At 37.9% G+C, this 26,938-nt stretch overlaps 1 protein-coding gene across 8 annotated transcripts in view; it reads right to left on the bottom strand.

Annotated features, from left to right (window-relative positions):
* Positions 1-12,292, bottom strand: part of PPFIA2 (PTPRF interacting protein alpha 2) — a 481,936-nt gene extending 469,644 nt beyond the window's left edge. For 7 of the 8 annotated variants that reach the window (XM_043446293.1, XM_043446294.1, XM_043446296.1 and 4 more), the window contains exons 1-2: positions 12,045-12,292; positions 7,666-7,916 (exon numbers count right to left, since the gene is read on the bottom strand). In XM_043446293.1, the coding sequence (XP_043302228.1) occupies positions 7,666-7,914 (249 nt within the window). In that variant the 5' untranslated portion in view covers positions 7,915-7,916; positions 12,045-12,292. The remainder of the gene's footprint in view (positions 1-7,665; positions 7,917-12,044) is intronic. The other variant, XM_043446299.1, reaches the window with a different exon arrangement.
* Between the last annotated feature and the right edge of the window lie 14,646 nt (positions 12,293-26,938).

The raw sequence follows: 26,938 nt of genomic DNA, 5'->3' as shown, positions 1-26,938 counted from the left end.
CTATGGTAATAATAACATCAATAGCTGCATTTAACATTTATTGAGCATGTACTATCTGCGAGGTACGAACTGATCATTTGACATGTTCCAGTTCATTTTATGTCTCATAATGACCTTATGAGGCAGGTTCTATCATTATTTGAACTAATTACTTTGACCAAGGTATTAAGCTAGTAAGTAGTAAGTAGCAAGCCAAAAATATACCTAGGGACAGCGTCTCTGGAATAAGAGTGACTTCTGTCACTTCCAGTAAGTTTCACTTAAATATTTTGTTTTTTAAAATGTTAAAGTATTAATGTTTCCCTCTTCTCCACAAGTAGCCTCTTTTAACTTAATTCCTCATCAGAGTAGATACTGGTGCATTGCAATTTATGAAAAATACCAGGCGACATTTAATAATGTTTAAGGTTTCTGAAGCACATACGCACACCACCTTTTAACCACTCATATGGTAGATATCATCCTCTCCTTCCAATTAAAAAAATAGGGTTTCAGAGAAGTCAGTCACTTACCCTTGACAGCTTAGCTAATAAGCGGAAGAACTCCAATTCAAATTCAGATCTTCTAACTTCAGTCCAAAGTCACAGCCATTTAGTTCATTTTCTCGCTATGTCCATTCTCTCTCCTCAATATTCTCTACATTGACATGCCTTTCTTAGTTTCAGGGTTCACAGTCCTATTTCCAATTCCCACACCTCATCAAAATGATTACATTATCACAATAAGCTCTTCTAACATAATAATGACCCAAATGACTCTTTTAACATCTATTTGTGGTAGTTTTGTTATACTGATGTTAACTGTGTTTCATGCATCCTTGTAATTTTGCCATGTAATATTGCTTTCCACTCTGTCTCTTGGCTTGGCCAAGGAGTATTACCAAAAAATAAAGAAAAAAGACCCAAGCAGAAGCTTAAAAAGTACTTGCTTTTTTTTTGCTTTGCCCTTACTCTCTTGCCATCACCATGAAAACATGCACAGACTATCTTATTGAAGGATCAGATACAAACTTAGAGTTGAGGGGCCCGAGCTGGTCCAGCTAAGGCCATCCTAGATCAAACAATAGCCAGTTAACATACAGTTAATTGAGTCCACTTTCAGACAACCAGTGGCCTAGTAAGCCCAGCCAAGATTAACCAATCCAAGTCAAGGTCAGGCTCAGGCACTCAGTCTTGTCCAACTCTTTGCAACTCCGTGGACTGTAGGCTGCCAGGCTTCTCTGTAGATGGGATTCTCCTGGCAAAAATCTTGAAGTAGGGTGCCATTTCCTCCTCCAGGGGATCTTCCTAATCTAGGAGTCAAACCCATGTCTCTTACATCTCCTGCATTGGTAGGCAGATTCTTTACCATTAGCACCACCTGGGAAGCCCAGTAAAGGTCAGCTGAATTCCTTAAACCCATTATATTGCATGATAATGAAGTTTCATGTTGTTTGTTACATAGCATTATTTTAGCCATAGGTAACTGATACACAAGTATTATATAACCTATCCTGAATCAAAATGGAAGAACAACATCCCTTCATTATTGCCTTATCATGTCACGAGTTCACTCAAGCTTCTATTGATTACTCTGTATACAAATGTCCATCCTGAGCTTTCACCACACATACGAACAGGCCAGAATCCTCCACTATCACTAAACAAAAGATGCATTCCTACCCTACAGCCCTTCAACAACAAATCTCTCAGTCATTCTCCTTATTTAATTCCTATTTACTCTTCTCTTTTTAACCAGGGATACGCTAGCTTAGCTGGTTCCTTTCTGGGAATTAGGAACACCTCACCTAGCCTGGAGCAGAGCACAGGCTAAATTTCAGTCCCCACATATTCTTCAGCAGGATCATCCCGGCATAATTATACTGTCCGATACAAAATATCCTCTAGTCCTTTCTAACCTTCTCTTAAAAATATCTCTAATAGCATCTTCCACATGAAACTTTATGTAGTTTATTACATATCAGTGTTGTGGTACAAATACTTTTAGTACCTCTATAATCTTCTGGTACTATATTAATTTCTACCTATTAATGTTATATCTATTTCCTACATTCTCTGGGAAAAAAACTATGTTCTTTTTTTTTTTTCTATCCCCATTACAAACATATGTAATCATTCAGTAATAAACAGAAGACCCACAATATATGCTAAATAAGATGCTGAAAAAGGGCCTCCCTGATACATTAGATGGTAAAGAATCAGCCTGCAGGAGACCCTGGTTTGACTCCTGGTTCGGGAAGATCCGCTACCGAGAAGGGATAGGCTACCCACTCCAGTATTCTTGGGCTATTCTTGGGCAGTCAGCTATGAGGACTATCAAGTGTTTGGATGAAGAGCTAGAGCAACTTTGGTTGAGTGAGAGGCAGATGATAAATGAGTTTGGGCATCTTGAATCTCAGATTCTATGGCTCATTAAAATGGATCTGTGCATTATACATCAGTGTACTGCTTAGAAACATCAGGCCTAAATGTGGAATGATGTGGAATTATCAGTCCTTGTTGAACACCTTTAATTACATAATGAAAAAAGTAAACAATATGACTACACAATATTTTCACAGTTAAGACTGTAAAAATCACCATTGCATTTGTTCCTGAAAAAATGATAGGAGAGAAAATGACTAACACAAAACACAAAATCATCAACAACTAAAAATTATTGTATAGGCAATTGAAAACATAATATGTCATAAAATTTGACTCAGCTTTGAATTCTATTCCGTGTTTGCTAAAACAAACTTCACTCTTACATTATCGTAGTTTTTATTTTACATACTTTATTTCTGCCTAAAAACTCACAATACCAAGGGAACATTTCATGCAAAGATGGGCACAATACAGGACAGAAATGGTATGGACTTAACAGAAGCAGAAGATATTAGGAAGAGGTGGCAAGAATACACAGAATAACTGTACAAAAAAGATCCTCACGACCCAGATAATCACGATGGTGTGATCACTCACCTAAAGCCAAACATTCTGGAATGGGAAGTCAAGCAGGCCTTAGGAAGCATCACTACAAACAAAGCTAGTGGAGGTGATGGAATTCCAGTTGAGCTATTTCAAATCCTAAAAGATGATGCTGTGAAAGTGCTGCACTCAATATGCCAGCAAATTTGGAAAACTCAGCAGTGACCATAGGACTAGAAAGGTCATTTTTCATTCTAATCCTAAAGAAAGGCAATGCCAAAGAATGCTCAAACCACTGCACAATTGCACTCATCTCACACACTAGTAAAGTAATGCTCAAAATTCTCCAAGCCAGGCTTCAACAGTACGTGAACCATGAACTTCCAGATGTTCAAGCTGGTTTTAGAAAAGCCAGAGGAACCAGAGATCAAATTGCCAACATCTGCTGGATCATCAAAAAAGTGAGAGAGTTCCAGAAAAACATCTATTTCTGCTTTATTGACTATGCCAAAGCCTTTGACTGTGTGGATCACAACAAACTGTGGAAAATTCTGAAAGAGATGGGACTACCAGACTGCCTAATCTGCCTCTTAAGAAACCTGTATGCAGGTCAAGAAACAACAGTTAGAACTGGACATGGAACAACAGACTGGTTCCAAATCGGGAAAGGAATATGTCAAGGCTGTTTATTGTCACCCTAATTATTTAACTTATATGCAGAGTATATCATGAGAAATGCTTGACTAGATGAAGCACAAGCTGGAATCAAGATTACTGGGAGAAATATCAATAACCTCAGATATGCAGATGATACCACCCTTATGGCAGAAAGCAAAGAACTAAGAGCCTCTTAGTGAAAGTGAAAGAGGAGCATGAAAAAGTTTGCTTAAAACTCAACATTCAGAAAACTAAGATCATGGCATCTGGTCTCACCACTTTGCTGCAAGTAGATGAGGAAACAATGGAAACAGTGAGTTTATTTTTGGGGGGCTCCGAAATCACTGCAGATGGTAACTGCAGCCATGAAATTAAAAGACGCAAAGAAAAGTTATGACCAACCTAGAGAGCATATTTAAAAGCAGAGACATTACTTTGCCAACAAAGGTCCATCTAGTCAAAGCTATGGTTTTTCCAGGGATCATGTATGGATGTGAGAGTTGGACAATAAAGAAAGCTGAGCGCTGAGGAATTGATGCTTTTGAACTGTGGTGTGGAGAAGACTCTTGAGAGTCCCTTGGACTGCAAGGAGATCCAACCAATCCATCCTAAAGGAAATCAGTCCTGAATATTCATTGGATGGAATGATTTGAAGCTGAAGCTCTAATACTTTGGCCACCTGATGGGAAGAACTGACTCATTGGTAAAGACCCTAATGCTGGGAAAGATTGAAGGCAGTAGTAGAAGGAGACGACAGAGAATGAGATGGCTGGATGGCATCACCGACTCAATGGACATGAGTTTGAGTAAACTCTGGGAGTTGGTGATGGACAGGGAGGCCTGGCATGTTGCAGTTCAAAGAGTCAGACACAAAGAGTCAGACACAACTGAGTGACTGAACTGAACTGAAAAACTCACATTTACAGGAGTCATTTTCTTCTCAGGTACATTGCTTACAAAATATTTTAAAAGGTTGAAGGATGCCAATTGAAGAATTTTATATTCCTCTGTAACTGGCAGAAAACTTAAATCCCTGAAGTTGCAGATTAGGTTATGAAGTATTTGCTTTAACAAATTAAAGGACTATCACTATATTTAATGTCCTGTGGATTGCTAAGGTTATTAAATATTTCTAATAGTAAAATATAAATATTGAAAACTGTGTCAAAGTGTTATAAGAGACTAGAACTATACCCATGTAAATGTACAGGCTCCTAATCCCTAATCTATAATTCCCAAACTCAAACACTCTGAAAACTGACATTTATTTGTAAGTATGAGGCCATTTATAGTCTTAGTATTTTTCACACAGTAGGAATTTCTCATATTTCTTCAGAAATATGAAGTGTATAATTATATAGTGTTTCCTAGAGTTTGGCTAGAGGAGATCATAGTTTAAGTTTTACAATACATACAGAACATAAATTAGGAAAATTCTGAACATTAAAACACAAGGGGTTTGGATAAGAGATTGTGTACCAATATAATTAATTAAAAGTCAAAAATTTTAAATTTAGGTGTGGCTCAGACAGTAAAGAATCCACCTGCAATGTTGCAGACCTGGGTTCGATCCCTGGATTGGGAAGATCCCCTGAAGAAGGGAATGGCTACCCACTCCAGTATTTTTGCCTGGAGAATTCCATGGACTGTATAGTCCATGGGGTAGCAAAAAGTCAGATACAACTGAGCAACTTTCACTTTCACATTTTGAAGATATAATACAGATTTTCAACGTAACTGAATGCTATAATTAAGATATTTTCATTCCTATACCATTTAAAAGAGGTTTATCTACACTATATATATATATAAATATGTGAAAAATTTTCAGTTTTCTCCTTTCCCTCCCAGATATTCTAGCATTAATATTTTACTTTTACAACATCTTTATAAAAGATTCACCCCTGTCTCTATCATGTCACCATGATAGAGAAAAAAAATGTAAGACCCAAATTATTCTTAGAATCATCTTAATAGGGTTAGCATCAGAAACTAATAGCATCAAGCTTAAATAAAATATACGAAGATAACCTTAGGAGGGGTACCTGTATAGTCCTACACTTAGGACCAAAGAGTCAACTTCTAAGAAGAGTGTGGGAAAAATACATGGTATTTTTGGAACTCAATTACAAACTTCAGTTTTTTGCCATTCTAATGCATAATAAAAGTATGTTGAACTGGCCCCCCAAATAATAAAATAATACAATTCTAGGATTCTTCATGAAACACTCTATCCAGAAAAAGAAATGATTGCCCTATTCTGTGCTCATCACAGAAGGTAAGGAATAGTGTGATTGGTTATAAGACCATATTTTAACAACAGCATTAACCAACTCAGATAATTCTGGAGGTGAGCAAGCATGATGATAATCATTCTAGAAATGACTGTATGAAGAACAGTTGTAAATACTGAAATGTCTAGTTGGAAAAATATAATTCTTGGTGAAGTATGACAGTTGTCCTTTGAAATGAACCAATACAATACATTCTGTGTAAACAAATCAGTGTATGTCATCAGGTTAGAGTTATTGGAAATATTATTGCATCTCAACACAAAACAGACTGAAAATGAACTGGGATGGGAATCATGGAATTACCTAATGGGAACGTGACAGAGCAATCTAGGAGATCCTTTTTATTCTGAAAGTCATAAATATCTCAACATCATACTACATGTTTATAGTATGGTTGGTTTAGAATTCTATCAACATTGATTATGTAATTTTCAGTTATAAAAAGATATTACCTACAAGACATAAATTTATGGAGAAAGATCAACTCTTCAGCATTTGCTGTACTGTCTTTTAAGTAAAGGGCCAATCAAACTTGCTTTTAAAAGAAAAATATTTATTGAGGGGTGATTATTAAAAACTTAATTCATTCTATGATGCTTCTCATACCTAAAATATGCTATTCTTAAATAAGAGATCTGACTCATTATTAAATTTGTATATAAATTAGCTGAAAATCCTTAAAATATCACTTTTTTCTGTAAAATAAGTATATGACAATAATATATTAAAAATGTTATAATATTACTACATATAATAGTAATAATATTATTATTATACATACACATAACACATATAACATGTTATTACATATCACATAAAATAATTATTTTATAAATATTTACTTAAAATTGTTAAAATGTAACAATTTTAAGTTTGTGAGAATAAAGCTGAACTTTTGCCTATTCTCCTATCTCCAAAATACTTTTCTTTTTTAAAGAAACTCGTTGAAATGTCTTTTTTGAAGGGAGGGTAATACATCATTAAATTCAATAATTTTAAGCAGTATTAACCTTTTCTAAAGAAAGACAAATAAAAACTATTGGACAACAGACTTCCAAGCACTATCATTTCCAAAGACAGACCACAAAACTGGAAATGTAAAATACATCTTTCCAAATGTCATGTGTGCTAAGTCGCTCAGCTGTGTCCAACTCTTTGTCACCCCATGGACTGTAGCCCCCAGGCTCCTCTGTCCATGGGGATTCTCCATGCAAGAATACTAGAGGGGGTTTGCCCTTCCCCAGGGGAATCTTCCCAACGAGGGATCAAGCCCAGGTCTCCCACGATCAGAGCCACCAGGGGAAGCCCAAGAATACTGGAATGGATAGCCTATCCCTTCTCCGGGGATCTTCCCAACCCAGGAATCAAACTGGGGTCTCCTGCATTATAGGTGGATTTTTTTTTTTTTTACCAGCTGAGCTACTAGGGAAGCCCAAATATCATAATAGTGTTTAAAAAGCAAGAAAGAGAAAACTATCTATTTTCACACTCTGGTAATTTAAAGCTGATCAACAGGTGATCTTCCACCTCCACCAAAAAACAAATAAAATTTCCAAGAGAAACACGTTGGGACCCATGCTTCAAGTCTCCCACTTCAAATTCCCACTTCAAATCTCCCACTATTTTGTTTGAGGCAAAGTTGCATGTGAACTAATTACCTATTAAATTTTTCTCACCAAAATTTGCATATCATATCTACTAAGGGCAAAAGTAATTATCAGAATGGAAATAAAGAAAAGCTTATATCTTATCATTATCACATTTTCAGCTGCAGTAGGAAGGACAGAAGCTCCCAGGAGGCATACCTGTGGCAGGGCTGAATTGAGCTGTCTCTGGAGTGAATCTCTGTCATAGATGACATCCTGCAGTCTTTGCTGGGCAAGTGAGAGGCTTTCTTGGGTTTCCCGAAGGGTGTCTAGAAGACGATCCCTTTCATCCAGCATGTTCACCATCAGCTGCTCAAAATGGGAGTCTGAGTCCGAGCCACTGCTTTGGGAACCCCTTTGGCTCATTGGGGTGTCCTCATTAATCGTGGGCATCACTTCACACATCATTGCTTAAATTAAAGGGGAGAGAAATCTTAGTAAAAAAAGATTTCCAATAAACCCACTTGACCCTCAGCTCACCCAACTCTTTGCAGCTCATCAGCCTTTCTCCTTTCCCCACTGCCCCAAATCCTACCATACTAAAAGTCTGACCTCAGTGAAATATGATTCACTGACTTCCTCAAACCAACTGCTTTCTCTTTGCATGACAATCTACATATCTCCTGCCTACAAAAACACAGCTTGATTTCATTTACTTCTCAAAGATTTTTTTTTAATGATTTACCCCACCCCATTCAATTTATAATAAGATGTTGTAACACTTATTAATTGATCATCTTTCTTCCCATTCAAATTTACAAATCAGTTATAACTAATACCTCCATTTTACCCTTATTTGTTATCACATTGTTAAAAGCAAGCATAGTGGCTGACATTTAACAGGTAGGAAGCAAATTATGTTTGTGTTACTTAAATAAATGAATGCATTTATGTTCATTCTTTCATTTAGAAGATCTGAAAATAATTGAGCATTTATGTAAAAATCAGCTTTTACTTTTTAATTTTATCAAATTTTTAATACAGCTATTTTAAAGCTTCTTGACTTTACAACTCCCATTTTATTATTACAAGCTCTCTTCCTGAATTCCTACAGTATTCTACACAGAGTAGACAAGTTATGCTGACTAAATTAGACACATGCTTTAGGATATAGACTAAAATGAATAAATTTGTTTAGGTCATTATATTACTAATTATACTTATTCTTTTGTTTCTTGCAAATTACTTTGTCTGCTTTCCATCCAAACAATACAGACTAACACGCTTTCAAGTATTCCACAAAACAGATGCCATAAATTACATTAGCTAATGTAGAAAGTTTACATCCTAACTGCTAACCAGAAGCAGCTAGTCATAAAATAAATGAACTCTTCAGAATATTTTAAAATTAATTTATTTAAAACAGAAAACACAGACATTAAGATGTAACACTGACCTGTTGTGTAGCATTTTAAAAATCAAAAATTATCTCATTTACTCTTTTCTTTCTTATGTTTAAGAAAACATCAAATCCATCTCAGTTTCAGTTGTACTGAAGCCAGGAGCTATTAATTAGAGGGCTTGGTTTTGCAAAAGTCTGATGTGGAGAAAGGCTGGTTTGGCTGTTGATCCTGGAGCATTCTTTGGTTTTATAATACAAGGTCAATTTATTTTTCTGCCTACATAATCCTGTCCTTGGGGAAAATATTTCTGGTGATATTTTCAAATAAAATGTCAAGATTTAACAGTTCATTAGTTAATTACTTTTTATGTAATTCTTCATATAAATTGAGTTATTGAATAGAGAAATTCAATTATCTGTGAATTATTTGGTCAAGGCCCACTGAAAACTAGGAGAAACTTTTAAAAAGATAAAAGGAAGTATTCTGTGACTGACAGCCTATACAGAAGAATTAAGGCAGGGGTAAATTTTAGAAAAATTCAAAGTAATCCTTTGAATTACTGCTCATCATTCAAAACACTGGGCTCCCTGAAGGCAAGAACTTGACTTGTTCAATTTCTTTTTCACCCTAAACTAAAACAAGTGATTCAAATAGGACGTATGAATATTTAAAAACACACATGTACACACTCAATCACACTCATGCATTTGCTAATATTGTTAACCACTTAATGGTTGCAAAGAAATAATTTTTATTTTTCTCAACCTGAATTTCATTCAAACAATTTCACAAAGCTGGGAAAAATGAGACTCTTTCTGTTATAAATTTCTTCACATTAATTAAAAAGAAGTTGGAAAACAAACAAACAAACAGCTCCAATACATTTGAATATTTAAAGCAATTGGTTCACATGCCATGCATAAAATCCACAGCACTGAACAGCTGTGTCATTCTGAGAAATCATTATCAAGAGCCAACGTGTTTCTTTCTGACATTTAAGGTTAAAACAAAATACTGGGCAAGGAAATGGTAGCACAGTGACAATGAGTGCCAAAACATTTACTGGGTTTCAGTTTAAGGTTGGCTAGACATTTTCAAAGTTGTGTTCTAAATGTGTCCTTCCTGAAGGAAAGCTCTGAGCCCACCTCTACTCTTAAGTCACTCATAATACTTTAAATTATGAGGAAAAACTTAACTGCAGCAATTACCTCAGCTACACCTCTCTTCCGAATACGCTACTCTAGTTGTGACGACCATCGTCATCAGGAAACATTAGACATTCACAAACTTTAGGCTCTTTGATCAGTATAAAAGTTGGTCTTTGACTTAGTTGGAAGATGCTATGATGAGAAGCAGCTAAGGGATTTAGAAAGTCCATTAAATTTACACTCAAAAGAACTTGATTCAATTCAATTCCCAAGACATGTGAGCCAGAGCAGTTCACTTCATGTCTCCAAACTTCAGTTTTCTTTTCTGTAAAGTAGGAATAATAATGTAGGCATTTTTAAAAAACAAGCCCATAGATCCAATAGGATACCTGACTGAGAACACATAGTAAAATTATAAAGAACTATTGCAGATTCAAGTATTTATTCTTATTATAAAATAGCCAACATTCACCTTTGCAAAAAGAACATTTTACCTTTATGATTCATTCTGCTTCTATGCCTAAAGGTTTAATTCCAGTGAGTGCTCTAAACTTTTCAAATCCAATTGGAAAAAAAAAAAAATCCAACTATGCAAAAGTTACTTAGGAAATAAGATGAACACATGGTACCTGCTTTTTCCCCTCACAGTCAACCTGAATGAGTAAACCTAAAGTCTTCTCATCAAAATTAGAAGGAAAACATTTGTCTACAAAAAACAAGGCAACTTTCATGAGCTAGCTTAGTTTCTTGCAATAAAACTGATATTATGTCTAGTGTAAATTACAAAATAGTTGTATATTCTTTGAAATATACTATAACTTATTAAGTGCGTGTTTTAGGTGTTAAAAGCAATTAAAAATCTGTATTCAGTGTAACTTGCATAGTTCAGAAGGCTATGGTCATTCAAATTATCTTCTATTTCATCCTCATATTGCCACTTTTAACTTTTAGAATCATTTTCAACATTAAAAACTTCATTGTATGACATAATTCCTAAAAAACTAGAGAGAGCATACTAACAATTTGCTTTGATATTTGCCTTTTCATCATTCCCTTCCCAAAATCAACTGATACATGAATTATGTGATACTCTTCTAGACGATGATGCCCTGGTCATTTAATTACTGAAGGTTTCAAGGGCTAGTTAGAGACATTGTTTATTTTTTTGTTAAAAAAGAAAAATAGCTGCTTTAATTATCTCAGTGCTGAAATTTAGCTTGAAGTATTTTATACCAGGAAAACCAACTCCCTTATTCTTAGCACATAACCTTGACTGTCTTCTAAATCTCTGATTTCAAAATAAAACTTTTGAATGCCCACTGGAGTCATTACCCAAGGGCTTTCAAGATCCAGAGTGTTTCTTAGCAATATATGCTATTCAAACAGTATGTGTCCAGATATGACAGTGCTACAAAAGCCTTTTTTTTTTTTCCTGTCAATGACTCACTTTATTCAAACAGATAATTAGGATTTAGATCCTACTGGAGACAAAAATCTAATTATTCTCGGTAGTCAGTTTCTTCTGCAAAAATTTAGTCTTTAGAACCTACCTATCTCCACCTCAGTTAATCCACAAGGAATAATTTGGTGAAAGAAAGCCTAGCCATTGTCTGATTACACTACATGAATATTCCTCCTCCTATTTAACTCTGAAGTCCCCTGTCCTCGGGAAATATTATTCTATTTTTAATGCCAGCATTTTGCACTTTCTTTACGCTAGTGCACTCACAGCTGGCCAGAGGGCCAGCACACTCCCACAAGGCTGGCTGGACAGTTCTCTCTCAGCCACACCCCCCCACCACCCTGAAGAAGTTGACTTCATAATTTCCACACCAAAATTGTCCATCCTGCCCAACAGGAGACAGCCAAGAAATAGGAGAAGGGAGAGGGTGGGGGTGGAAAGCAAAAGGTAGGGAACAGTAATTGACAAGGAGGGAATTTGCATCTCATCTTCCCTGGGGGCGGGGTGGGGCCGGGGCTGGGGAGGGGGGAGGGGGAAAAAATAAAGCAGGTGGGAAACCGTGTAACTCAAACACAGTCTCTGTACCTAATGTCTGTAATTTCGGGTCCCGCTTCTTCAATTGAGCAATGACAACCGCAGTCTCAGGCTTGACGAGAGGGGAGGCTCACAGCCGGCACTCCTGGACCATTTCCCTAGCAACGGGAGGAGAAAAGCAGCTTAGACACTCGGTGCCCCGGCGTTCTCCCGGAACGTGCCCCGGCTGGCTGGCGTGGCAGCAGCTCGGCATCTTCCCGCGGCTCCGTCAGCAGCCAAAAGGAGAAGCGTCCATCGGAAAAATGGCATATTACAAATTTTGCTTTGGGAAGCAGAGCTCGGTTCAGACCATTGTCAAAGGGAGGAGAGGGGGAGGCGGCTCTTAAAGCAGCAGCGACCCGTTTGCCGGAGCAGCCGCAGCTCCTCGCGGGCAGCTGGAGACCCGGGGCGGGAGTCGGCGAGTGGGGACTGGGTTTGACTTGTAGAAACTTAACCAAGCGGCGCTGCTCCGCGACCGGGCCACCTGGAGGGTGTCACCCCCAAACGTGAGCTTTGGGAAGAGGTGCGAGGAGAATCTGGAAGGGAATTTCTCCAACCAGCCCCCGACCCGGAGCCCCTCTGGAGTTTATGGCTACCTCCAGGAGTTGAAAAGCTGGAGGGAAGCGAGTCCGCAGGGATGCGAGCAGCAGGGCAGAGCCCTTCCTGGCCCCCTGCCTATTTCCACGCGAAGGGTGTCTTATTTCACTTAAAAGAGCTGCTGCCTCTCCAGAAGGGCACGCAGTCAGCACCCCCATGCCCAGCTTCGCCTCCCAGCCTCTTTGCTGGCACCGGTTGGCCGGGAGAACCAACCTGCTGGGCGCCAGTGCGGATGCTACAGCATCTTCCTGCTTGCCTGTGCTGTGGCCGCTCCTCCTCCTCCGTCTGTCTCCCCCGCCTCCACCCCCTTCCTCCTCCTTGGCAGCCGCCACCTCCTCTTCCTCTGAAACAAGGGCTTCCCCTGGAAGCTGGTGCAGTGGTTTCCACCGGTCCTTAAATAAATTCTGAAGTAATCACGTCTTTGCTCTCCTCCTCACGTACACGCGCTCGCGGATACACACGACTCCCCCAAAGCTGCTGAGGCTCGCGCTGGTCCCAGTGCCCCCGGCTAAGGCAGGGGCTGGGGCCGGGCAGGTGTGACGAGGCGGGTGCCTTCCTCCTCGCCCGGGCTTCACGCACAATGGTCTCCACAGGAAGACGTGTGTTGGCCCGTACTGCTAGGGACAAAACAGGCTTGGGCATCTTCTGGCTCTCTGGCCTTCCGTGCTTGTCATTTCTTTAGCGGCTTCCTTCTCTCGAGACCGAGGGCATGGTACTCGCTCGGGCAGTAGAGACCTGAGTCAATGTAGGGTGTGGCGGCATCTGTCACTTCTCATTACCTCTCCAGCTCTTTTCCATTCACAGCTTTGGAAATGAGAATTGTGTGTTAAGTACTCCCTGCCAGAGTACATTTTAGCTTTGAGCGGTCTGCTCCCTGGATCTTTTCCAGCTCTCTCATACCTGCACACCCCTTAACATACTCTCCTTTCTTCTGCCTCTGCTGTCCATTCTTACAGACCCATCAGGGACAGAGAGGAAGCCGAAGACAAAACTGGTACCTGCTCTAAACAAGAAGGAAAGGTTTCAGTAAGGGAAATTGAGATATCCTAGTTTTAGTATAAGGAAGAGGATATGCAGGAGGGAATTGGGAGAAGGGTTCAACATTGTGTATAATTTGGAAGTTAGTACAAATACTCTTATGATGTAGTGCAATAAATTCAAAAGATATGTTTCACTTTTGTGTTAGGCAAATAGTCCAAAGCTAACTGTAGAAATACTATTCAAATAACAGCTCACTTACATTAGGTACAGTATTCAGTATTCAAGAAACATACCATTTTATGTTACAGGTAGCATTTAATTGAGTTGATGACCTCACAGTAGAAGGTGAGCTCAAGCTCACATATTCACCCCCTTCTCTTCTAGACTGTTACTCAAATTCTGCATCACAACATAATCCTATTAGAATTAAGTATTAGAGTAATGTAAAGAGTCATTAGATGTCAACTGGAGCACTGTTTCTCAAACACAGGGTACTTATTGCTGTTGTTTACGTCACCAAGTCATGTCCAGCTCTTTTGGGACCCCACGGACTGTAGCATGCCATGCTCCTCTGTGCATGGGATTTCCCAGGCAAGTATAATGGTTGTCATTTCCTTCTCCAGGGGATCTTCTCCAACCCAGAGATTGAACCCATTTCTCCTGCATTGGTATCTGGATTCTTTACCACTGAGCCACCCCGGAAGCCCCATAGATCACCCATGGATCTTGTTCTATTGTAGATTCTGACTCACTTGGACTGGGGTGGACCCTGAGATTCTGCACCAGTAACAACTCCCAGATGAAACTATACTTTGGGTAGCAAGGATCTCGATCACCCAATCAACCTATCATTTGATGTTGACTTAAATATTCTTAACCACAGGAAAACTCAGTAAGTCACAAAGCAGCCCAGCCTATTTTCAGATAGATCTAATTTAATAACAGATTTTTCATTCTGATCATATATCAGTACTCATAATTTTCACTATCTGGAATTCCCCCAGAAGATATAAAATGTTCTTTATACCTCAGAAACATTCTTATTTTTAGAGACAGTTGACACATCTCTTTGTACAAGAATTTCTTCCTTCCTTCCTTATAATTTCCTTGGTAATCAACATTTGCCAAATATAGCCACAAAGTTGTTATTAATAGTATTTCCAAGAAAAGTCTTGATTTGTCTAATATCTATTCATTTAAGAAGTACAAATATTAATTCTAAATATAATGCCCACATATAGTTGACACAACAGAGTTGAAGGCCAACTAAGAGTTGATAGCACAAAAGAGAACAATTTGATAATGGATGGCAGGAAACATATAGTAAAGAATATTTTACAGAGAATAAATTGTCTTTATGGTCATTCTCAGCTTAGAAACTGTATGTTCTCACATTCTCACCCTTAAAACCACTGTGTAATAAAAGTGTAAATAACATTTAGGTGATATAGTCAAACCTACACTAGTTTTAATCTAGTGGATCTCAAGTTTAGCATGCAAGAGAATCTCTAGAGGGATGGTTACAGAACAGATTAGGGGGCCCCATCCCTAAAGGTTCAGATGTGCCCAAAATGCTACTGGGGAAGAGCATAGAAATACTTCCAGAAAGAATGAAGAGGCTAAGCCAAAGTGGAAACAGGCCCAGTTGTGGATGTGTTTGGTGGTGTGAGTAAAGTCTGATGTAAAGAAAAATATTGCATAAGAACCTGGAATGTTAGGTTCATGATCCAAGGTACACTGGAAGTGGTCAAACAGGAGATGGCAAGAGTGAACATCAACATTTTAGGAATCAATGAACCAAAATGGACAGGAACAGGCAAATTTAATTCAGATGACCATTGTATCTACTCTCTGGGGAAGTATCCCTTAGAAGAAACGGAGTAGCCCTCATAGTCAACAAAAGAGTCTGAAATGCAGTACTTGGGTGAAGTCTCAAAAATGACAAAATGATCTCAGTTCATTTCCAAGGCAAGCCATTCAGCATCACAGTAATCCAAGTCTGTGGATAAAAAGGCAAATGAAACTGAATTTGACTGGTTCTATGAAGACCTACAAGACCTTCTAGAACTAACACCAAAAGAGATGTCCTTTTCATCATAGAGAATTGGAGTGCAAACGTATAAAGTAAAGAGATATTTGTATTAACAGGCAAGGTTGGTCTTGGAGTACAAAATGAAGCAGGGCAAAGGCTAAAACAGAGTTTTGCCAAGAGAATGCACTGATCATAGCAGAAACCCTCTTTCAACAACTCAAGAGAGAACTCTACACATGGACATCACCAGATGGTTGATACCAAAGTCAGATTGATTATATTCTTTGTAGCCAAAGATGGAGAAGCTCCATAGAGTCAGCAAAAATAAGACCTGGAACTGACTGTAGTTCAGATCATGATGAGATCCTATTGTGAAATTCAGACAGAAAGAAACTAGGGAAAACTACTAGGCCATTCAGGTATAACCTAAGTCAAATCCCTTCTGATTATACAGTGGAAGTGACAAATAGATTCAAGAGATTAGATCTGATAGACAGAGTGCCTGAAGAACTATGGACAGAGGCTCATACCATTGTATAGGAGGTGGTAATCAAAACCATCCCCAAGGGGGGGAAAAATTGCAAGAAGGCAAAGTGGTTGTCTGAGGAGGCCTTACAAATATCTGAGAAAAGAAATGAAAGGCAAAGAAGAAAGGGAAAGATATAGCCAACTAAATGCAGAGTTCCAGAGAATTGCAAGGCAAGATAAGAAAGCCTTCTTAAGTGAACAATACAAAGAAATAGAAGAAAGCAATAGAATGGGAAAGACTAGTGATCTCTTCAAGAAAATTAGATATACCAAGGAAATATTTCGTGCTAAGATGGGCATAATAAAAGACAGAAACGGTAAGGACTTAACAGAAGCAAAAGAGATTAAGAAAAAGTAGAAAGAAAACACAGAAGAACTATACCAAAAAGGTGTTAATGACCCAGATAACCGTGATGGTGTGATCATTCACCTAGAGCCAAACATCCTGGAGTGTGAGGTCAAGTCGGCCTTAGGAAGCATTACTATAAACAAAGGAGGTGATGGAATTCCAGCTGAGTTATTTCAGGTCCTAAAAGATGATGCTGTTAAAGTGCTGCATTCCTTATGCCAGCAAATTTGGAAAATTCAGCAATAGCCACAGGACTGGAAAAGGTCAGTTTTCAATCTAGTCCCAAAGAAGGGCAATGCTGAAGAACATTTCAATTACTGTACAATTGAGCTCATCTCACTTGCTAGGAAGCTAATGCTCAAAGTCTTTTAAGCTAGGCTTCAACAGTATGTGAACCAAGAACTTCCAGATGTACAAGCTAGATTTAGAAAAGCCAAAGGAATGAGAAATCAAAGTGCCAACATCCATGGATCATAGAAAAAGCAAGAGAGTTCCAGAAAAACATCTAATTCTGCCTCAGTGACTACCCTAAAGCCTTTGACTGTGTGGATCACAATAAACTGTGAAAAATTCTGAAAGAGATGGGAATACCAGACCACCTTACCTGCCTCCTGAGAAATCTGTATGCAGATCAAGAAGCAACAGTTAGAACTGGACATGGAACAACTGACTTGTTCCAAATTGGGAAAGGAATATGTCAAGGCTGTATATTGTCACCCTTACTTATTTAACTTATATGCAGGGTACATTATGGGATGTACCAAACTACTAAATCACAAGCTGGAATCAAGATTGCTTAGAGAAATGTAAATAACCTCAGAAATGCAGAGCAGACTACCCTAATGGCAGATAGTGAAGAGGAACTAAAAAGCATTTTGATGAAGATGAAAGAGGAGCGTGAAAAAGCTGGCTTAAAACTCAACACTCAAAAATGAAGATCATGGCATCCGGTCCCATCACTTCATGGCAAATAGATGAGGAAACAATGGAAACTGTGTGAGACTTTGTTTTCTTGGGCTCCAAAATCACTGAGGACGGTGACCTCACTCATGAAATTAAAAGCCACTTAATCCTTAAAAGAAAAGCTCTGACAAACCTAGACAGCATATTTTAAAGCAGAGACATCACTTTGCCAACAAAGGTTCCTATAGTCAAAACTATGGTTTTTCCAGTAGTCATGTATAGATGTGAGAATTGGACCATAAAGAAGGCTGAGCACCAAAGAATTAATGCTTTTGAACTGTGGTGTTGGAGTCCCTTGGACTCCAGTCAATCCTAAAGGAAATCAACCCTGAATATTCATTGGAAGCACTGATACTAAAGCTGAAGCCCCAGAACTTCAGCCCCCTGATACGAAAAGCCAACTCACTGGAAAAGACCCTGATGCTGGGAAAGAATGAGAGCAGGAGGAGAAGGGGGCAACAGAGGATGCGAGAGTTGGATAGTATCATTGACTCCATGGACATGAGCTTGAGCAAACTCTAGGAGATGATGAAAGACGGAATCCTGGCGTGCTGTAGTCCATGGGATCACAAAGAGTCTGACCCAACTGAGCAACTGAACAACGACCACAAATCTGCGGTGTGGCCGGAGAGTTTGCATTTCTTTTTTTTTTTTTTTTTTTATTAGTTGGAGGCTAATTACTTCACAACATTTCAGTGGGTTTTGTCATACATTGATATGAATCAGCCATAGATTTACACGTATTCCCCATCCCGATCCCCCCTCCCACCTCCCTCTCCACCCGATTCCTCTGGGTCTTCCCAGTGCACCAGGCCCGAGCACTTGTCTCATGCATCCCACCTGGGCTGGTGATCTGTTTCACCATAGATAATATACATGCTGTTCTTTTGAAATATCCCACCCTCACTTTCTCCCACAGAGTTCAAAAGTCTGTTCTGTATTTCTGTGTCTCTTTTCCTGTTTTGCATATAGGGTTATCGTTACCATCTTTCTAAATTCCATATATATGTGTTAGTATGCTGTAATGTTCTTTATCTTTCTGGCTTACTTCACTCTGTATAATGGGCTCCAGTTTCATCCATCTCATTAGAACTGATTCAAATGAATTCTTTTTAACGGCTGAGTAATATTCCATGGTGTATATGTACCACAGCTTCCTTATCCATTCATCTGCTGATGGGCATCTAGGTTGCTTCCATGTCCTGGCTATTATAAACAGTGCTGCGATGAACATTGGGGTGCACGTGTCTCTTTCAGATCTGGTTTCCTCAGTGTGTATGCCCAGAAGTGGGATTGCTGGGTCATATGGCAGTTCTATTTCCAGTTTTTTAAGGAATCTCCACACTGTTTTCCATAGTGGCTGTACTAGTTTGCATTCCCACCAACAGTGTAAGAGGGTTCCCTTTTCTCCACACCCTCTCCAGCATTTATTGCTTGTAGACTTTTGGATAGCAGCCATCCTGACTGGTCGTGTAATGGTACCTCATGTGTGGTTTTGATTTGCATTTCTCTGATAATGAGTGATGTTGAGCATCTTTTCATGTGTTTGTTAGCCATCTGTATGTCTTCTTTGGAGAAATGTCTGTTTAGTTCTTTGGCCCATTTTTTGATTGGGTCATTTATTTTCTGGAATTGAGCTGCAGGAGTTGCTTGTATATTTTTGAGATTATCCTTTGTCTGTTTCTTCATTTGCTATTATTTTCTCCCAATCTGAGGGCTGTCTTTTCACCTTACTTATAGTTTCCTTTGTAGTGCAAAAGCTTTTAAGTTTCATTAGGTCCCATTTGTTTAGTTTTGCTTTTATTTCCAATATTCTGGGAGGTGGGTCATAGAGGATCTTGCTGTGATTTATGTCGGAGATGTTTTGCCTATGTTCCCTCTAGGAGTTTTATAGTTTCTGGTCTTACATTTAGATCTTTAATCCATTTTGAGTTTATTTTTGTGTATGGTGTTAGAAAGTGTTCTAGTTTCATTCTTTTACAAGTGGTTGACCAGTTTTCCCAGCACCACTTGTTAAAGAGGTTGTCTTTTTTCCATTGTATATCCTTGCCTCCTTTGTCAAAGATAAGGTGTCCATAGGTTCGTGGATTTATCTCTGGGCTTCTATTCTGTTCCATTGATCTATATTTCTGTCTTTGTGCCAGTACCATACTGTCTTGATGACTGTGGCTTTGTAGTAGAGTCTGAAGTCAGGCAGGTTGATTCCTCCAGTTCCATTCTTCTTTCTCAAGATTACTTTGGCTATTCGAGGTTTTTTGTATTTCCATACAAATTGTGAAATTCTTTGGTCTAGTTCTGTGAAAAATACCGTTGGTAGCTTGATAGGGATTGCATTGAATCTATAGACTGCTTTGGGTAGAATAGCCATTTTGACAATATTGATTCTTCCAATCCATGAACACGGTATGTTTCTCCATCTCTTTGTGTCCTCTTTGATTTCTTTCATCAGTGTTTTATAGTTTTCTATGTATAGGTCTTTTGTTTCTTTAGGTAGATATACTCCTAAGTATTTTATTCTTTTTGTTGCAATGGTGAATGGTATTGTTTCCTTAATTGGAGTTTGCATTTCTAATGAGTTCCCAGGTTACAGAGTACTGCTCGGTCAGGAATCCCACTTGAGAACACTAAATAAGTAAATCTGAAGGAATTTGGGAACAGTATGACTACAGAACAAGAAAACAACTGATATTTTATACTTAAGGCAAAAAGTCTTCTAAACAAATATAAAGCCCATTATTATGCTGAGGTTATCTTCTACTCCTACTGGTTTTTGAAAGCCAAGGAACAATGGTTAAGATAAAATATGCTTATCCTCTAAGAAGTTAATTACATTTAGGCAGAAGTAGTGGAACCCACCTCTTTCATTAATTTTAGTGCCTACCTTGAATGAAAAAAAATAGTTCATAGAGGCATACAATGTCACTAACCACACTTATTAATTCTTATTCTGCATATTTTATTTCAAATACCACTTTTTTGTCTGTTTTCTTTAAAGGGGAGCCTGTCATACAGCTACTCTCGTGTTTACTATGGTGGCCAGCCCTTCCATCTCTTTGGATATTCTGTATATCACATGGTGTATTAGTAACATAATAGCATAATAATAATAATAATGAGCACTTGTTCTATTCAGACCAATGATGGCTTTGTATGCCACGATAAAGTGTACTAAGATCAGGCCCCAAAGAAAATGAATAATTAAGTATGGCCATGACTGTGGCAAAGATTGAGTAAGTTGCCGTAAATTGTCTTTTAAATGCAAATATAATTTTGATGCAAAATAAAGCAAATATTTACAGTTGTAGTAAACATTTTAATTTCAGTGTCACATCATTTCAGCTATAGAGTTTACCATTTATGAAAATAGTTTGCCTATATTCACAACACTGTATTAACTATTATGAAAATTATTCATATTATAAATGCTAACATTATTGAAACAATTAAATTGCATTTTCTTATTATGCTTACTGACATTATGCTCACTGTTGAATTTAAAATTTAACATGGCTTAGGTTGATAATATAAATAACTCCTACCATACACTTTACCTATCTATAGTTTTGTGGGAACATGAATTTATTTTATTTCCATTAGACAGTAAGACCACATAATATTATTATGCTGTATTAATTAGAGCAAGCAATAAAATAATCCCAAATAAATAATGGGTCACAAACTCAAGTGAACTTTATTTTTTACTTTTTCAATATTCCAAGGTAAGAATTGGTCAGTGGGCTACTCTCGTCCGTACAATAATTTAGGGTTCTTGTCTGATCTCTACCATTTCTTTGGGTTTTGAACCTACATGGTTCAAAAGATGGAAGAAATAAGCACCCCATTTCTAAAGCCCTTGGTCCAGAAGTGACACATACTTTTTTCATTTGCCCCTGGTAAGAAAAACTCACACGGCAGCATTCAATTACAAGAGAGCCTGGAAAGACAGTCTATCCTTAAGGCTGGAAAAAGAAAAAAGAGACTTTTGGTAAAAACTTAGCCAGTTTCTCTCACATACTGTTTGTGAAGGTGACAGTGGAAATAAAAAGGATGTAAACAATGTTATGTTTAAACTTTCTGTTATTTGTACATTAAAAAAAATCAATTAATTGGAATCAATGGTCATAGCAGTCAGTACCCAATTCTCTCACAGTTAACATTGTTTATTATAGAGGTTTCATGTATCGTGTGTTTATCCTATACATTTTTCTTTTTACCTGTCTAAAAGAGCAAACTGAAGAATATGAAAGTTATTTAAAAACATAGTTGCTGACTCTTGTGCTTCCACACAAATGTATGAGCATCAATTCTCACAAGATACATTATTTGTGAGGCTACATTAATCAGCTTTTATCTATGCATTTATATGAGATTATTACAATATATAGCAATTTGACAAATAGTCGCAGGGATTTCAATTTATAACTAAGGAATCTTAGTGTTGTAGAAGAACAAAAACTGTTATTTTTTGAAGTCAAAATATAAGAGAAGGCAAGTTTCAGAGAACTTTATCTTGTATTATTCAATACTATGTAACATCAAATCGAAGAGCAATATAAGGGCACTGAAAACAAATAAATTAGAATAGTGATGCCTTATGAAATAACATTTTCTCCTTTTTAAGGAAAAAATAACATTTCATGGGAAAACAGTTATCTTACGTTGCTCTTTAGACTACTGTGAGGGAAAATATTAAAAGAAGCATTCTAAATGCATTCAGTAGTTATTTTATTATCTAGAGAGGAAATTTATTCTAACATAAAGTTCCATAATAAAGATTTTAATTTTTGCTGCTACTCCAATTCAGGGAGCCTTGCTTTATTTTTTGGGGGGGAGCCTTGCTTTAGAATTGTAGAATCATGGAATTTTATGCTGAGAGTTCTGATATAACCCCATTCTTACAGATGCATGTAGTAACACTAATTCCTGGGTTTTCTAGCTCAAGTACCTAAAGAAACTAAGCAGGCACTGGTTCAATTTTGATATCTACTTTTTGACACCTCCTATTAAATATAAATATTCCAGAACTTGACTCAGACTTATTCATAATTACCTACCTACTTTTATCATTGGTATCACTGATACTAATCCAATTATTTCTTTCAATCAATTGATAGCACAAATAAACTGCATGAAGTTGAGATCAGTGATCACTGCTGTTCTTTGGATGAGAAATCATTGGAAAATAATAATCACCAATGTGAAAATGAGCTTTACCTTAATGCTCACTACTTCAGAACATGTGCAAGCTTAAATGATGAAAATAACTGATATGGGTAATCCTCATTTTTTATATAGATTTACAAAGTGAATAGAAATGTAGGTTTTAGAAAGATATACATACACAAGATATACATGAGAATTATCTTTCATGAAGTCTTTATTTGGCCACCCACTGGTGACTTCAGTTGTGGCCCTATATGTCTTCTGCTCAAGTAACCATATAAAATCCATAGCTATTCATTAGGCTAATTGGAGAGCTAGAGCTATTGGCCAGGAGTATTCGTCCCTGCATCTCTCTAGTGGAACATGTGTGTGTCATTTACCCAGAGCACCTTTTGGCATTTCGCCACCAGCTCAGACTTTATCTCTGGCCTTTGTAACCACATCCTCAGTCAGCGCAGTTGATACAGCAGAAGGAAGAGGACATTTGACCATAGATTATCCAGCATTCAAGTAGTGTGGTCCTTTCCCAGTGCACCTTATCCTCTGTGGGTTAACATATCTTATCTCTTTTTCCTTGCTTTGGTGTGTTTTTAATAGACTTGATAAAATGAATGATTTTGAGTATTTTTGTTGTGTGAGCTTTTCTAGTCTGTGACCTCTGATACATTTGCTGGTAATGTACTTGAAGGCTACCATTCCCTCAGGGTGATGTCTCATATGACACTTTGTCTTGGGAAGTGGGAAGGGAAATTTGGGGATCTTTCTATTTTTCCAATCTTAACTCTCTGGATTAGGTTCACAACAACAACAAACAAATAGAAGCAGCAATAACGACAACAACAAAAATCCCGGATACTAACCAAGTGCCGTCCTCCTGGGTGTTCTCTGAAATCTCATTCAGTCACAGAATGCAAAATCATCTCACAGACACATATGTTGTGGAAGACAACTATCATCAAACATGCCAAACTGTAACCAGGTCCAACTTTGATTTATATAGGGAAACCATAAAGTGGACTCCGGCAAGCTGGTGTTAAAATGTCATTAGGATCCCTTTGAGTAATCTTGAAATTATGCAAACCAGCATATTGTGTAATTAAGTTTATTTTAGTAATCATTTCACCATGGTTAGTAAATAATTGTTGCTGCATACATCAGTGTTTTCTTTGCCTTTACTTTCCCCATGAATTTTAGAGTTTTGAAGTTGTCAAATGGGTCTTTGGTACTGAAACTTATGTTATAATATTATGTATTTTAAATAAAGGTTTTATTCATAATTTTAGGTGTCCATGCATCATCTTGGAACTGGCTGTGTAGGGAGTCAGGAGTCACACAGTATGACTAGATATAATGGAAGTGATATAGGAGCATAGTAAGTAACCATCTAATCTACTTGTGGAAGACCAGGATGAGAAGTGCTTTCTAAATAAATCTGTGAATGAACAGTGTGAAAATGTAACAGCAAGGGCAAGTAAGCAGAGGCAGATAATCTATAGATTGCATAGGAAACAGGGGAAAGTGCCAGTTTGGCTGCTGTGTAGAGATAAGAGAGGCTTAGACTGACAGAAGTGAATGGAAATCTAAGCAGAGACCATGTGTGAAAGAATATGTAAATCTTATTAAAGAGCTTCAAATGTATTGAGGGGAATGCAAAGTCTAGTAAAGTTTTACATCAAGAAAAGTTAGAGCACATTTTGGAAGGAAAAGGGTAACAATTGGGAGCAAAACAAGCTATAGTTAAGATATGAAGTTTGAATCATCCTTCAAGGGGGTATGAAAGAGGCAGGAGTATTCTCAGTGAAAACAGAGTAAATTCACTTTTGATCATGTTGAATTTTGTTATCTGACCGTAAGCTGTCCAATTAGAGATACTAAAAAAGAGCTGAAAATGATAATCTATCAAATGAGAAACCCAGGACAATGATAAATGTTTGAGAATCATTGGTGACATTTGAAACAATGAAAGTGAACAATATTGACAATGAAGAGTGTATAGAATTAGACAAGATGAGGGTAGAGTCATGGAACCTAAATAAGTACGAACATTTAAGAAATAATTCTAACAAGTTAGGCAGAGACAAGTGAGGAAATTAGGTGAGTATATGTCACAGATGGTGCTTCCATTATGGCTCAGTGGTAAAGAATCTGCCTGCAATTCAGGAGACCCAGGTTAAATCCTTGGGTTAGGAAGATACCCTGGAGAAGGGAATAGCACTCTGGTATTCTTGCCTAGAGAATACCATGAACACAGGAGCCTGGCGGGCTGCAGTCCCTGGGGTCGTGAAGAGTTGTACACGACTGAATATAAGCGCACGCACACACACACACACACACACACACACACACACATCATGGATACTAGGGGAAGAGAACAAACATTTGAAGGAAGGGCTGAGTGATGGCCAATGTAAGATATGACTGAGAAATCAAGTAAGGTAAAAACTGGAAAATGTTCTGTAGATTTAGCAACAGACATTACTAGAATATTTAACAAGGGACGTTTTACTGAAGTGAAATTGCAGAAAAAAAATCACAATGACTTAAGAAGATTACAGGTTGAAATAGTGGCCATCCAAGAAATGTAGCTACTAATGGTATGAAAAAGATGTAAGGAAGCCGAAAAGATACTATAAAAAGTTCTTGTCTTGGGAGTCAGTAGAGCTCTAGGTGGTGATTAATTGGGCATTAGAAAATTCCAGAATCTCAAAATTGTATCCAAAATTTGCATGTATATGCATGAAAGTGAAAGTTGCTCAATCATGTCTGACTCTTTGTGACCCCAGGGACGACAGCCTATGAGACTCCTCTGTCCATGGAATTCTCCAGGCAAGAATACTGAAGTGGGTAGCCATTCCCTTATCCAGGGAATCTTCCCAACTTACGATTCAAACACAGGTCTCCTGCAGTACACTAGATTCTTTACCCTCTGAGCCACCAGAGTATATGCATAAGTGCATTTATTTGAGGTGAATGTTTATAATATGAGATTTTTGAGGCAATTAGAGATCAAAATATTAGTTCAGTTCAGTTCAGTCATTCAGTCATGTCTGACTCTTTGCGACCCCATGGACTGCAGCACACCAGGCTTCCTTGTCCATCACCAACTTTATGAGCTTGCTCAAACTTATGTCCATCAAATCAGTGATGCCATCCAACCATCTCATCCTCTATTGCCCCCTTCTCTTCCCACCTTCAATCTTTCCCAGCATCAGGGTCTTTTCAAATGAGTTAGTTCCTTGCGTCAGGTGGCCATCAAGTGTTGGAGTTTCAGCTTCAGCACCAGTCCTTCCAATGAATATTCAGGACTGATTTCCTTTAGGATGGACTGGTTGAATCTCCTTGCAGTCCAAGGGACTCTCAAGAGTCTTCTCCAATATCACAGTTCAAAAGCATCAATTCTTTGGTGCTCAGCTTTCTTTATAGTACAACTGTCATTTTAATATTAATATTAATTCTAATTTTAAAATATTAATAACCAGAGCTATATTTGTGTGCATGCATGCTAAGTCACTTCAGTCGTGTCTGAGACTCTTTGCGACCTTATGGACCATAGCCCATCAGGCTCCCCTGTCCATGGGTTTCTCCAGGCAAGAATACTGGAGTGGCTTGCCAGGCCCTCCACCAGGGAATCTTTCTAACCCAGGATGGAACCTGCATCTCTTGTGTTTTCTGCAGTGGCAGGTGGGTTCTTTATCACTAGCACCACTTGGGAAGCCCAAGCAGAGTTGTATATAGTATATTATTTAAATAAATACCCATTAGTTTTATACACTATTTGTATAATCTTTATAACTTGCATAGACTTGAGGTTATATATGATGACAATATATTATTGAGACTTTTTTATTTTTGGTTTGGGACAGGAAAACAAATCTTGTTACTTTACTGTAAAACATATTGTGGTGTATTTTATTACTGTTCGCTATTATTCACAGTATTCCCTGAAAAAGATTATAAATCACTACTTGTTACAATGTTCATTTTACTGCCCTTTGTGGAAGGAGTATGTATCCCTTCCATACTGACACAGACCTTGTCATGTTACCTGTTTCTGTTCATGGAATATGAGCAGAAGTGGCTATGTCAAGACCTAATAGAAATGTGAAAAATCACCACAATTTCCTATGCCTTTTTTCCCTCTGTCATACATCCAAAATAGTTGCTATTCTTTCAGCCTAACTAGTACATAAATGTACTCTTCAAAGCTATACCTTTTCTAATGTGTTCACATTGCTATTATTTGGATATTGTTGCCATTTTCAGGTATTTTCCCCTTTCTGTTCTACATAAGTA

This window comes from Cervus canadensis, chromosome 25, assembly GCF_019320065.1.
Source record: "Cervus canadensis isolate Bull #8, Minnesota chromosome 25, ASM1932006v1, whole genome shotgun sequence".
NCBI classification, from domain to species: Eukaryota; Metazoa; Chordata; class Mammalia; order Artiodactyla; family Cervidae; genus Cervus; species Cervus canadensis.
This window is presented reverse-complemented; position numbering and strand designations above follow the sequence as displayed.